General features: G+C 44.0%; 1 protein-coding gene across 1 annotated transcript; it reads right to left on the bottom strand.

Moving 5' to 3' along the window:
* Window positions 1–4,973: 4,973 nt before the first annotated feature.
* On the bottom strand, window positions 4,974–9,938 carry LOC111077214. The gene is made up of 10 exons (XM_022371398.2): window positions 9,887–9,938; window positions 9,609–9,829; window positions 9,388–9,541; window positions 7,954–8,387; window positions 6,410–6,542; window positions 6,161–6,341; window positions 5,873–6,100; window positions 5,423–5,795; window positions 5,231–5,362; window positions 4,974–5,174 (listed from the first exon to the last, which is right to left on the bottom strand). The coding sequence occupies exons 1-10, from the start codon at window positions 9,936–9,938 to the stop codon at window positions 4,974–4,976; spliced, it is 2,109 nt and encodes a 702-aa protein (XP_022227090.2).
* Window positions 9,939–14,553: the final 4,615 nt, after the last annotated feature.

The following is a 14,553-nucleotide window of genomic DNA, read 5'->3' as shown; positions in this document are numbered from 1 at the left end:
GTCAGTCTGTGGCACCCCTGAATTTATTTTAAGAGTAAAAAAAGAGTCGACTGCTTGTAATTTTTCTATGCCTGCAACATTTGAATGTGAAACGTCAGCAGCATTTCGACACGGCTTGCCTTTATGCTCATCTCTGGTTCTCTTTCAATTTTTCTTCTCTCTTCTCGTATTCCACCTTCCACGAACTCTTTTTTGGCGTGGAAAAAAACTGGTACGCCTATTGTGGGGCAGGAGTTGGAGTAGCCTAGACCCTGTTTCATTTTGAAGCCATAGATCCCCGGCAAAGTGCAATTTATCTTGTGATTCCGATAGTCAATGGCCTGAGCCCACTTACATTTCTGTTATTACTCCAACAGACTGAGCCCCAGCTCCAGCTCCATCCAGATTGGAATCTGTGGACACATTCGTTTCATTCTTCCATCTTCTGCATGTTTTGACTTTGTCTGCGGCTGTTGTCACTCGTCCGACTTAGCCCCTTCTGTGGATTCCAGACCTAAGCCAGAGACAGAACCTGCCATTCAAAGTGTAATTCCTCAATTACACAAGTGTCTATAGCTGGCCTATGATTTCACCTATCCGCCGCCTCACCCCCTCAATCTACAATGCTTCAACTGACGATGTTTTGAAGCGCATCCGTAAGCCGGCGCCTGGCTTTCAGCTGGTGATTAATGGATCCGCCCCCAATTCGATGTTTTGCCAACCCAGAAACGCATCTAAGTGAAACAACACGGGAGATAACAGTTTAAGCCGCTTCGCAACTGTATTTATTTGGTAGCCAACTTTTTAGCTAAGTGCAAAACAATTTACCCAAATTCGCACACACTAAGCCACACACAAACATACACATGTATGTATGTAGTTTGTTCATATATATGTATGTACATGTTTGCTTAATTGTTCCCCCGACTATTGCCTCTTTGAGGCGACTCCCCCGCCACACTAAAACTTTTTGTTGTTGCTACTGCTGCAATGTATTTTCCCCCTGCATCGTAAAGCCTGCCAAAGCAGCTCTGCACTTTTGCGGGTCTCGCTTTTGATGTATAAAATACCCTGTGGAATGGTGAGGTACATTGGTTTTGCCTTTAAATTAGGCCAGCAAATAACTTGGACTTTGATTAGGATTTACTACTAATTTATAGATAAATAATACGACTCTTTGCCTAGACGTTTTCACGTGATATATGTACTTGTTTAAGTAGGTATGTAGGTATGTAGGTATGTATATTTAATGTATGTGCTATATGCCCTTATTTTATATAATGACAAAAAATATTAACGCGGATTCCATAGTTTTTATACTCCAACATCTGGAGTAAAATATTGCTTACATTTTTTCATAATTTGTATGCCAATGTTTATTCATGAATAGGTGTTTAGGTGTACATATATTTTAGTGCATAATCTTCGTATCAAATGACTTATTAATTGCATCATGATTAAAAAGAGTGCGATTAAAAAGACGTACAGTATATATATCTTATAAAGAAAAGCTTTACTGTCTCAATATCGTTTTCCTAATAAAGTCTAAGGATATTGGCATAATTTACCTCATGCCCGAAACGTATTCGTTGGATTGTATTATCCTTTGCTACTGGGTATGTCAGTTGTTGCATGATAACAGTGCAATCCTGGACTAAAACTTTCCCCTCGGTTGTTTTATTATGCTAATGCAGCACAGAGCTGGGGCAACGGCAACACCCGCGACCTGCCGCGTAGTCAAGTGTGTTGATTGGCGCCCTCTTCTCCTCTCTTGCATCTCACTAACACCCGCCCACCAGCACACACTCATACGCACAGGAGGTGGAGAAGAAAGTCCCGGCTTAGAGGGGGGTTGTAGAACAATAACGACTTGCAACATGTGAAAACTGTGCCAGCGTCCAGGAGCGAGGGAGCGAGAGAGTTTGCATTTGTGTAATGCCTTTTAAGCAGCATTAGACTAAGCCAAAAACTTTTATGGAGAAGCCAATACCAAACACCTCATAAAATATGAAAGAGCCCCTCGATATGGGGCAAAAAAAGCAAAAAACGAGAACAAGAACAAGAACAAACAAATGGCTCAAATTTAAAAGGACGTCAAAGACACGCTGCCAATGGGCGTCCCAGCCAGGTCGTTTGCCTGAGAACTTCAGCAGACTGTAAAATGAAATAATTATGAGCGATAAATTTGCCGGCGTCTAAGGAACAAAAAATTGTCGCTAAAGATGGTAGGATAGGCAGCTAAAACTGGGGACGGATGGGGCTGGGGAAGGATCAGAGGCAGGGAGAAGAAGCGACGGCTACGACAACTGAGTTGATAATGAGGCAGAGCCATAGACGCCGCCGTTGTTGAGGCAACCTTACCGTCATACAGCGACAAAACACAGGCAATTATGCAGAGCAAAAAATATACCGATTTCCTAATTGGATCGATTCGAATTCCATGGCTCATGCCCAAGCGATTTCCAAAGGATGCGACCATTAAAAATTCATAAGATTCCTCGCTTTGCAGATGCTAATTCAATTTAAAGGCCTCAACCTCTGGCCCCAGATGGAACAGGCAAATCCACTTGCATGGCCTCCCCAGCCCCCTCCCCAAAACTCCTCTTCGAGCTCATATTTTATCGGTGCTGTCGTCTGGCTGCAGTTGCACGTGCCAATCTACCCGAAAGCTCCCGCTGTATCCCCCCAGTTCTCACTGTTGGACAGGACTTTTATCAGAGCGCGTAAATTTTCAACGGGTACGACAACGCCTCGCACAGATTTATTTTATTTACAGCAAACTCCTTTCGCCGGTGCTGCCGCTGCCACCGCCACTGCCGCCGCCTTTTATATAATTTCAATTATCGCCTGTTGGCTGTGGGCCATAAATTAAGTTAAAATCTGAGACGTTGCAGGTTGCGCTGATTGCATGTGAAAAATATTCCATTTTCCCAGTCATTTAATTAAGTGCAAATGCAAAAGTTATGAACTCTCCACAAAGTAGCGGAAGGGAAGGCTGTTGGGGTCGCTTTTTTAAGTCGGGTATTTGGAAAGGGGATTTTCGAGCAAGTTTATTGAACCCTTTGACAAAAGATAAAAGCTTACTTCGGGGGCCAATCCCCGGCTGAAACTTTTGCAGAACCCAAAAAAATATTGTCATATAGCTGTCAGGTCCCGGAGGGGCAACAGTCGTGTACAACTTTCCAACAGGAACAACATCAGCCCGTGAAGGCTAACAAACGGAAACAAACAGCTGCATTAGCAGCCACAAATCAGCAACAATCACAGCAGCGGCAGCAGCAACAGACAAAGTTGAGCGCACTCACTTAAAAATTCCAAACACAGAACGGAAATATGCAAAATCTGGTGGAATGGACCAGCAAACCAAACAACGGCAACAAAAAACAGAAAATCTATGTTCGAATGCTAAAGATGGAATACACTTCTAAGCCTTTGACTGAATGGCACATCATCGGAGTAAACATAAATAAATCTTAAGTAAAAATTACACCCAAAGAAAAAAACACTCAGAATCAAGTAGTTCGCTTAGATTTAAATATTTAGCCACAGAGAGTGAAAATATTAAAATGGAAATATTTTTACTTATATTTTGTATAAAGTATAATTTCAGATTTCTATATTTCAGATGTAAAATCAACATGTTAGATGTAGATGACAGATGTGCAAAAAAAGCTTACAAATTTATATACTGACTGAGTACGGGTATAAAAGTAGAGTCGCGTCCACAGAAGCGACTCACACGTTCCTTCTCGTTATATTTAGATTAAATATATTTCATAAAACTTTAATTTAGTATATCTGTTAATGTGTTTTATATTTATATTAAGGGTTTTCTATATTAAAAATACATTTATATTTGAAGAAAAGTGAATTCTATTTAATTTCAATATTTTGTATGATGCCAGATGAAGGATCTGTGCAAAATAAACAGACACATAGCCGGAAACAGCTTTTTACAGATATTTTTGGATGCCTCTTCTTGCAAGTTGCATACTTCTTGGTAAAGTCACGATACCCTCTGGACAGCAATCTAAGGAGAGAGAACGAGAGCAACGACAACGGAAATGACACAGCCGCCATGTTGGCCAAACTTGTTGTTTTCGTTGTCTCCGAATGTAGCTGTAGCTGTAGTTGCTGTTTGCTTCTTGGTTTGTTTGTTTGTTTGTCTTTGCAACGAGGTGTTAACGAGCGAAGCCGGTGGTATATGCAGGTGAGATTTACGGAGAACACGGTGTAGCAGCAGAAGCAGGCGAAAATCCAGGAGGATTCTACCAGATGCTGGAGAGCAGCAGAAGAGACTCGAGTATAATGTGGAGGAGGAGCAGCGGACTATGATGAAGGATGAGGGAATAGACGCCGCTAAAGACTTCCAAGCTGCACTTAGAGTGGCCCCACATCATGTGAGTGGGTGGATGTGTGTTGGCCCCGTCCAAAGTTGCGGCAAATTAGTGATAATGAATAATTTCCCACAGCGATAATTAAGAGCATCATTAAAAATGTTGCCGGGAATGAAATTGAGTTCGTCTGGGACTAAACGCTTTTCCAATTACCACGACACACAGGGTAAAAGTCATTTTCCGCTTGCATATCCACAGTTCCATCCACCCTCCCATCCCCCACACAACCCAAAAAAAAATGTCCAAAAACGCCTGCCAGTTCTTCCCACATGTCCGTGGCAAGTGCAGCCCGATAGTGCCCGTAAATCGAGACCAAATGCTCACGGAGATGAGCTCACTTTTCACTTGGCCATTCGGCCGTGACGCTCAACCCATGCCGGCCAACAATGCCGGCGGTCGATGTCGATTCCCTGCTGGCAAACTGCTGTCATATTTTGGCCGTGGGAACTGGCACAGCTCCTCCTTCGCATGAGCCGGGATTTTGTGGTTTTTGCGTGCGATTTTGATGTTTGCCGTGACACGTGCTCATGGTCGTCCAGAATGAAATGCGAGGGAGGACTAAGCTGAATTGCAGCAACGATCACATAAATGGATAAATTATGTGATTTTCCTTAGCCCACAGATGGCACTCTCCACCAAAAGGGCTGAGAAAGCGAAGGTGCAGCCAAATGCCAGCACAAACAGAGCCCCAGAGATGTTGTGTACATTTAGGGGCTTGAGTGCACCCTTCGCCTTATGCCCGTTGACCATATCCAGCAGAATTTCCTGCACCTTCTTGTCCATATATTTGACAACATTCTGTAAATTGATGGCAGATTAGTTAGAGGTGCAACTAGGCTTATTTAAATGGCTACCTCCAGCTCCCAGTGAACATAGAGACCCGTCTCCAGGCAGGTGAGAATATGCTTGTCCAGCTCCGGCATCAAAGTCCAGCCACGTATGGACACAGCCCGCGTCCAATCAAAGTACAGATCATCATGCAGAACCTAAGACAACCAAAAATCTATAAGCCAAAACTATGAGAAAAGTGAGAAAATTCCTCTTACAATGCGATTCTCCAACGCTTCCGCGGGCACATAATTCCCAACCGAAAGAGACCCGGAGGCCAGACGCTCGATGCCCAGTCCATAATTGGGACTGAAGCTGGCATTGGCCATGAAGCTGTAGTCGCGCACCTCAAAGTTTTTGGTCAAAATCTGCTCAGTGAGCAGATCGGAGCTCGCCACGGTATGCACCCAGATAATTGAAGGGGCAGCCCATTTCCAGCCAGCCTGCGACCACTTCTCGATGGTGTCCACGGGGGCACTGTAGAAGGGCACTGTCAGCAGCGACTTGAGCTGTCCGCTGTAGATATTCTCCAGCGTGATAGTGGCACACAAGAGCGTAGCCAGAAAGAAGCGAGTGGCAAAGCGATCAAAGCTGCAGGGCAACCAATAAAAAAAAAGGAAACATTGAGTTCACAACATCCAGAGATTAAGCCCACTCGAAACACCCACCTGAGTGGAGCCGATGGCTGCTGTATGAACAGAGCAAATGTGTCCAGCAGGGACTGCTCCAGTTTTCTCACATGATGAAATTCTGGCTCATATCTGCCAAAACCCAGCCGATAGCTGGTCAACTTCATCACATACAGAGAGACGGCGCAGATAAGTATGGTGAAGATGAGCAGCAGCCAAGTGGGGCCATTGAAAGGCAGAATATTGGTGCGCCAACTGGGCAAGGGTCTACAAAAATTAAAACTTTACTTGGAAAAATTAACTTTATGGTTAAGAGTAATCCATTACGCTGGAGCTGGTCCCAGTATGGTTACCGAGGAGCGTGCAATGACATGCGAGGTCTCCGTTATGCCATCGTACCAGTTGTAGATACAGCCAATAGCCAGCTCCACCCGCTGGTCATAAATGTCACCCAGCATGCCGTCGCTTGTCTCATTCTCATAGATGCTGCCCCAGTTGTCGGCGCCATCTGGAACAGTAAGAAAACCCCCGAAGATTTGACCCCCAGTCAGTTTGTTTATATCTTGCCAAACTTACACGCCTCCACACGCAGATGACAATTGTGCACCTGACAGAAGGTCTTCATCACATTGGCCTCGGCGCCATAGTAGGCAATCGAACGGTTAGCCCCATGCGGGTTAATTGGATCTTCATTGCCCCCACCAGCTGGCTGCGTGTACAATACAGACCGTGTAAGATGATCAGGAGGGGGGGAACTGCTGCTTAATGGTTAACTATTGCTGGCCAATCAAGCGTCTGGGCTAATTTCGTTAATGGCCTTGTTATGGCCACGCCCCTCCCACACACACACACAGAGACAACAGACACACCTCCAGTGTTCCTGGGCATGTTCGGAGGGGCCATTCAAATGGACATCGACACTTGCCTCATCGGGTGGCAATTAAATGGAAACACGTAATTTAAATCAATGTTGGATCCAGAGCCAAAGCTAAGCCCCAAACAAAACCACATGCACATGCTTGTGGCTGTTTTCTCGCTCGCTCTCTCTCTACCTCTTTCTGTGTGTGTGTGTGCTACTATTTGTGTTAGTGTTTGTATGGGCGTGACCGTGTGTGTGTGTGTGTGCTTACAAATGTGCAAATGTCCTTAAGGCAAACAATTGAGTGCGAACAAAACTTTTGCCAACTGACAACAAAAGAACTTTATTTTTTGCAACCATTTTGACTGGCACAGTGGGCCAATGTACAAAAATATTCGAAAAGTAAGACAAGTATGCTTTAGAGAGTAAATGCGAATACGAGTGCCTTTTGTCATGTGATTAAGACGAGACATTGTGCCTGTGCTTGGGGTCTCAGTACACATTCTGGCTAAACGGGTAATGTAACTTTGATTCTCATCAATGATAAATGTTGTACGATATCTACAAGAAAAATAAACCTATGGCTTTAAGACTGAAATCATAACAAAGAGGCTGATTAAATAAGCTATGTTAAATTAAGGAAAACCTAATTTAATTAGCCCAAACAGATTTTAATGGGTAATAAAATGCTGCTTATTCTGTATTAAAAAAAAATTAATTTTTTAACTATATTTCTGGCATATTGTTACATAGTGTAACCAAACAAATCATATAGACGGCTCCTGACAACGGCTCTGGCATCTGCAACCGCCTCGGCAACCATAGAGACTCAGGACCACAGGACAACATGTGCTTACATTTTAGTTCCCAAAATCGTTGCCCACAACGACAACAAAGGCAAATAACTAAGCACCCACACACGCACACACACACAACCAATACACCCACTCACCCACACAATGAGGCAACCACTGGACATTTATTCATGATGAGTCCACACACTGAGCCCCGACTAATGCAAAGACAACGATGTGAATGGGCCAGATGAAGATGGTGGCCAGAACGGACTTGTGGGGGCAGAGAGGATGAGTGTGAGGAGTGTGAGGAGCCAACCAATTGGCTTTGCTTAATGTTGGCGTGCAAATCTCTGGCATTTGTGGCCCAGTCTGCTCCCGGGGATGGGGGAGTCTGCATGCCACAGGGGCCGCAGGGGTGTAGCAACAACAAACGATAAATATAAACTTAACCGGCAATTACTTACCACATAATTAGTAATTGTATATGGGACATAAGTAATGGAGCCCATGCGCAGGGTGCGACGCTGCAGATCGAGCAGCTTGTTGGGATAAAGTTCGACCCGGCTGGCAAAAGTTTCGTTCGGCAAGAATGCGTCCAGGCGCACGGCATCCAAATTACCAAAGGCTCCGACAAACTTTTGTGTCCACAGCTCGAAATTGATGTCGCGGTACGGCAAAGTGGCTGCCCCTCCTGCCCCTGCTCCTGCCCCTGCTCCTGCTCCACCATTTCGCACATCGCCATACACATCTCTGGGTATCCCATTGCTCGTGCTTTTCGTGTTTACCGATGTGCCCTCTTTATGCCTGGGGGGTGCTGTTACTGGTCCTGTTACTGGTCCTCTTTCTGGTGCCGTTACGGCTCTTGTTCCTGGCCGCACCATCAGATGGTGTGGGTAGACTAAAGCGCATTACAACGATTTCCCGTTGTTGGACAAGCAGAAACAACAAACAAGCAGGAGACACAAAAACATACAAAAAATGTGCGGGGAAAACTGACATTAGTTTTGGGCAGATCGACTACAGATTTATCCTATATTATGAGATCTTTTGAAGATCATATAGAGATAACATTTTAAGAAAATAAATGAACTGAAGAATTATTTGAATATTTTATTTTAAGTGCTAAGCAATCGCTTTAAATGATACAGAAATAATATTATATGAACAAAATATTTGAATAATTTTTTTAAAGTGTTTTAAAAAGCAACAAAATCCATTTGCTTATATGGAAAATATTTCACACAAATAAAGAGATAACTGAATAAATATTTCCAACACAAAAAAAAAAGCTGGCAATATAAATTTGTCATGTTTTATATTCGGGTTATAATATTAATTGTTCAAACTCTCCTCCAACGAACCATTCGTTCGCCCTCTTTCTTCACGCTTTTTATTACCCTGCGCCATACACTCACACATTGTCAAGTGACCCTCTTGCCACTCAATAAATACCAGGGTATGTAAAAAGAAATAATACGAAAACAACAAAAAAACACAAAATTAAGTCGCAGCAAGCAAAACAGAGCGAAGAGAAAACAAAGCCAACAAATAAGGAACAAGTGGGAAAGCCGAATAGCAGAAAAAAAGCCAAAGTTTACAATTGAACAAGACGCCGTCGAGCGTTGAAATTATTGGCAAGTGCTAAAGTTTGATCAACTGGCCACGAATGTCCTGCGGTGGTTTGCCCCGTTCCCTGTTTGTGTTGCACAGTGTCAGAGCATGGAAAACTTTGCCAGTCGGTCTTGTTTCGACATGTCCCCCAGCACGGGGGGGTGGCAAGAAGTCACCGCTTAAGCTACTAAATTGATGTTGGGGTATGGCAAGGAGTTCCAGGGAAATCTCAATTGAAATGTGAGATCTCTCTGGTCATCGTCATCATTGAACTCCACTTGACTTACACTGCAGTATGTCCATGGCCAGCAACTCCCGGGGATGTTCATCCTCACACAGGAACAGATACCGCTTATCCTTGAGGCGCACATTGGCGTTACGTGTGGCATAATATCGGGCATGCAGGAACAGATTCGTCTGCGACAGGATGGTGATGAAACCCTTAAGGAGAGGAGTATTATGGTAATTGATAAAGAAGGATAAAGAGTCCTCGATTCTGTAGACCTACCTCTGTGCTGCTGCTATTGACGGCGGCCATGACCTGCCACTCCAGGGCCTCCTCCACGTCACTCAATTGTGCCACATTGATCCATTGCAGGAGTATGGATTGATCTAACTCTTTGAGGACAAGCTCTAGAGATCTCAGGTACTCCAGTTGCAGCAGAGTTGTGCTCCTGGTGTGGTTGTGAACGATCAGAATGGACGAAAAGGATGCAAAATATTCTCCAACTGAGCAAAGAGGAAAGAGATTAGGTTTAATGAGAGGCATAAAAACTAAATTCTTACTTATAATTCGCAGCAATGGGCTAAGCTGCATCACGAGTGGCTGGAGCAACATCCTATCGCTCTATTGGTCTCAATTTCAGGGCAATGCAGCCTTTATAGAACTCGGACTTAATGACCCTGCATCGATTGTGGCACAAATTGATTTGAACTCGAACTGTAATTGAAAATCCCTTTGGTCAGGTCTGGTCTGGTCTTGACTTGTCTGGTATGGTCTGGCTGGTCTAGCTATCATTACAAAACTTCCAATGGGCATTGTTTGCTCAGACATTATCCTAATGAAACGCACACACAAGACATTACAATATTTGCATAATTCACAAAACAATTCTGGACAGGTCAGGGGGACGGGGCCTAGACAGAGGTGAATGGGATGTTTGTCAAGTAGAACAACTCCACTGGCACTCAAGTGAAACCCATCGATGTGAGGTGACTGCAACATTCGATCCCTTAATCAACACTGAACCGACTTCCCTCTGGCTTTGGGCCAATTAGCGAGGCCACAAATTAGCGACAACAATGCTGCCAAAAGACTGACTTTCATTATGAATGCGAACAAAGCAGCAACCGAGCCGAAAGCTCCATCCCCAGCGTCCCTGCAGTCGGCGGATAGTGGACACAGAACTCAGCACAGACCTAGGCCAAGTGTCAATTGAAACAATTCAATTGGTCTGGCCAGGAATGGGGGAACAAACGCAGTCGTGGCCAATGTGAGAACATAAACGGACATACCAGACCGTTTCTCTCTCTCTCTCTCTCGCTCTGTGTCTGCAGAAATGTGTGTGTGTGTGTGTGTGTGTGGGAGTGCTTAACCATTGGGTTATTTGAAATTGAAAGACAGATTAAAGGATTTGCTCCTGGCAAGGCAGACCGGAACCAGCTGGAGACACAGAAAGCGAGCGACGGGAGTCTGACTCCGTCTCTGGTCATTCGAGTGCCCAGCAGGCGGCGATTTTATTGCCTCCGACAACCTGCTCGGAACAACGCCCCCCAAAAAAAAACCACAAAAAAAAAAAAACATCCACACATGGCTGTGACTATGGCAACATCCACTCGGGGCCCCCAAGGGCAATTAAACACTCAATTGGTGGCATGAAAGTTGGGCGGCGATCCCGCCAATTCCGGGGCTATACGAAAGTCAGTGGCATTACAAATCCATGAAACGGTATTTATCTGTTCTGAAATGATTCATTGGATAGCAATCAATGGATTCAGATAAAGCGTTTACTAAGTAAAGGGGGAAAAAGGGAATAAAACGCTTTGAATAAATATAAAAATTATTAATTTATTGCCTTATAACAATAAACAATTCTGCATTTCGATTAATTTATTATCGTCCCCGCTGGTGTCAGAATATCGTCAGTTAGGTATCCTAAACGGGAAAAAAATGCTCATTGCCTTGAGTCAACCAACACTAATCAAGAGGCACAGGCAGACCGACCAGTGAGTGAGCGTTTTATTTGGTCTTTTTCTGGTTTCATGTCTGTCCGCAGAAATGGAATTTACTCACCTCGCACACGCAACTATCGGGGCAGCATTCCCGTAGCCAGCAGCCAGAAGCCAGTAGTCGTAGTCGGGGCCTGGAGCCGCACCACCGCAGGCTGGCTGGCCAACAAACCGACCACAATGTGGCCCGCAAGCACCAGTGGCCAACAGCAACATATGGCCAAAAGAGAGGGAGAGAGAGAGAGAGTGTTTCTGTGTGTGATGGAAAGAGTGCGTGGCGCATTTTTAGCTAAACTTTTTTTTCAAATTCTTTTCCGTCTTTATGCTGCCCGGTTAGAGGGTGGGTGGAAAGGCAATTTGCTAGCCCAAATTGCACTTGAATTGCTAATGAAAAGTAGAACTGCAGCAAGAGCATTAAAAAACTTTAAATTGCTATAATTTTAAGGCCAAACTGCACTTTTCCCTCTCCCCTATTATTTATATGTAAATAATCACGGTCACGACAGCAAGTGTGCAGCAGAGCAATCAACAGTCAGAGCTGAGCTGCATTAATGAATGCTAAACAAAACAAAAGTCCTTGAAAGCGCTGCCTGCCAACTAAGGCTACAACAATGGCAATATGAAGGACTCGGCGTAAATCATGCCACTTCATAATATGTGCCAGAACCCAGCAGGGGGAACACGAACCATGGAAATGAGTTTTCCCTTTTCATCACTTTCACTTGCGCATTTTCAGCGCGACGGGCTTGACAAACAATCAACCGCTGGCTCATCAATGCGGAATATCATTGATGGGGTAATAAATTCATATTCAGAGCTCAACCTTAAAATCTGGCAAAAGCTAATTAAAAACCAAGCCTACAAATTTAAGTAGGAGTAGAAGTAGAAGTAGTTGGAGTAGGAATTTAAGTTAAGTGATGTTCGGAGCATTTTACTTTTGATTTTGCGAACACTTTCTCGGAGTGTAGGATTCTTAATCAAATTATGTGACCTGAATTGGTCACCTCATCTGTGTGTGTTTGAATGATTGAACTACTCATTGCACAAGCCAGAAACAATTACGCACAGCTCATCAGATGCCCAGATGCACACATTGCGTAGAGTACACACAGCCCCCCTACCCACACGCACACGCACCCGCACCCGCACTTGATGATGGGCGCCTGTGACAACTGAATGCTGACAGGCTACGACAGGCGGCATATGGCATGTGTTTGAGTGGGGCCTCTAGGAGATTCTTCTATCAATTCAGGGATAGAATGTGTAAAGATTTGCATGGTAATTAGCTGCGACATCCATGCCACTGTGTATGTCCATGAGGCGGCTCCTGTTACTGCCGCCGTCCTTGGAATTCTCATTTGCCAGCCAAGTGCGTGAGGTGGAAAATACATATTTCCCTCTGCAACATTTTGTTGCTGCACAATTATGCAGATTGGCATTGCTGAGTGTGGTCTGATGGGTGTTTGGTGGTGGTGAGGTCTGCCCAGGTCTTCGAGTATTGCAGCAAATATTTGCCATTTGGTCCGAGGCCCAACTGCCTGGACTTCTGGTATTTTTCTGATATTTGTACTTGCCATTCCCTTTTTTTTTTTTTATTTTTTATTTCTGGGTGTATTGAATATTCCAATTTTTGCACATGCTTTTGTAAACAAACTTGAGTGGAAGCTGCTGATTTTAATACCCTTTCAGAGGGTATTATTCGTTAAGAAAGGAACGAAGCTATGTTGGTCCCTTGGTCTGTGTCTGTAAAAATCCTTCTCTTTGCTTTACGCTGAAATCAATGTCAATTAGTAGAATTAATATTTTGTATTGAATTGTTTTTATTAAATCATTTTTTAATCATTAAATGCTGATCTGTAAGGGCATCTCCGATTCGACCCTCTATCATAGCTTGCTGGTTCCCTTTTTTTGTTGTTCCTTGTGGTTTCTTTTCATTCAAGTTTGAGGCAAACACTCGAGCGTGTAAATGCATACACACAAAAATATAAAAAAGAAGATGGCGAAACTAAAATAGAAACACATTTCATTTCCGTAAGATCTGCCCGAGTGGAAACGGAAAATGTGCAGTACACTATGTGTATGAAGGGAGGGGGGGCAGCGGTGGTGGCTGCAGTTCAGGGTGGGGGAGAAGAACAACGGGCAAACAACAAGAAAGTGGAAATAAACTTGGCGATAAACCAACGAAATCGATTGGAAATATTTTAACGAAATTGCAGCTTAAAGTGTCAAGGCAGCATGTTGCATGGTGCTTGGCATACAGTGGGGTTTGTGAAGGGTGGGGAGTGGATAGTGTGGGAGGGGGTGGATAGCAATCATTTGCACTGACGTTAAGATGAGTGTTCGTTCCGTTGTTGATTCGGCTGTCGATGATTATGAGGCAGCTGCAGATCCAGCTGCAACAAAATGTTTCTGTTGGGCATTTAGATAATGCCTTATCCTGCACTACTACACTCAGAGAAAGTTTGCTATGCCAAAAGTTACAGATGAACCAAAAAAAACAGGGACCCTATGATGAGACTATGCTGAATTATAAAATAAAGAAAACAAAATAATTTCTAAGCTATATCCCAAATATATTTTATTATTTTTTATGGTAGAGACAATCGTGTCTTATGGTGCTCAAGGGATAGAGTTCTCCTCTGAGTGATTCCGCTGGCTTTGGTATCCTGTTCTTCCCGTCCCATCTCTCACTCTGTGTGTATGTATATCTGTGTCTCGAGTGTGCAATCCAAGTGAAGCGCAACGGCAAAGAAACAGTTTAAATGCTAACAATGCAACGGTTTCGGGTCAAGTATTTCCATTTCTTGCCCTGTTTCCCACCTTTTGAACTCACCCCTTCTCACTCTCTCCTCTCTCTGTCTCTATTTTGGCATATCTGCCTCTCTTTCCACTACGGAAACGAAGTGTAATGAAAGCGTGTAAAGTGCAAATCGAAAAGGCAATACAAGTAACGAGTACAAAATACTTGTAGCATAGCCCCCCATGCTCCTCTCTCTCCTATCCATTCACATTTTCTCTAAATTACCAATGTCGGAGCAGGACAGGGCCAGGACGATAAGGAGGTACGGAAAGGTAAGTTGGTAAGGTGTTCCGGGCACGGGCCGGGCACGGGCACAGGTTCCTGAACAGGTGAGAGCGGCCGAAGGAAACAAGGCTGAGGAAATGTATCGCAAAATGCAGTTTCTTTCACGCTCTAAATGGGTTTTCCTTTTGCGCTTTCTCTC

Source organism: Drosophila obscura, unplaced genomic scaffold (assembly GCF_018151105.1).
Source record: "Drosophila obscura isolate BZ-5 IFL unplaced genomic scaffold, ASM1815110v1 contig_150, whole genome shotgun sequence".
NCBI lineage: Eukaryota > Metazoa > Arthropoda > Insecta > Diptera > Drosophilidae > Drosophila > Drosophila obscura.
The sequence above is the reverse complement of the archived record's forward strand: the minus strand, read 5'-3'. Positions and strand labels throughout refer to the sequence as shown.

Bases quoted from the DNA above. Each gene is read 5' to 3' on its own strand.
- LOC111077214 (XM_022371398.2), bottom strand. From the start codon at position 9,938: ATGTTGCTCCAGCCACTCGTGATGCAGCTTAGCCCATTGCTGCGAATT. The intron at 9,830-9,886 runs GTAAGAATTTAG...CTCTTTGCTCAG, and splicing joins CCCATTGCTGCGAATTATAA to TTGGAGAATATTTTGCATCC. The intron at 9,542-9,608 runs GTAGGTCTACAG...CCTCTCCTTAAG, and splicing joins TCAATAGCAGCAGCACAGAG to GGTTTCATCACCATCCTGTC.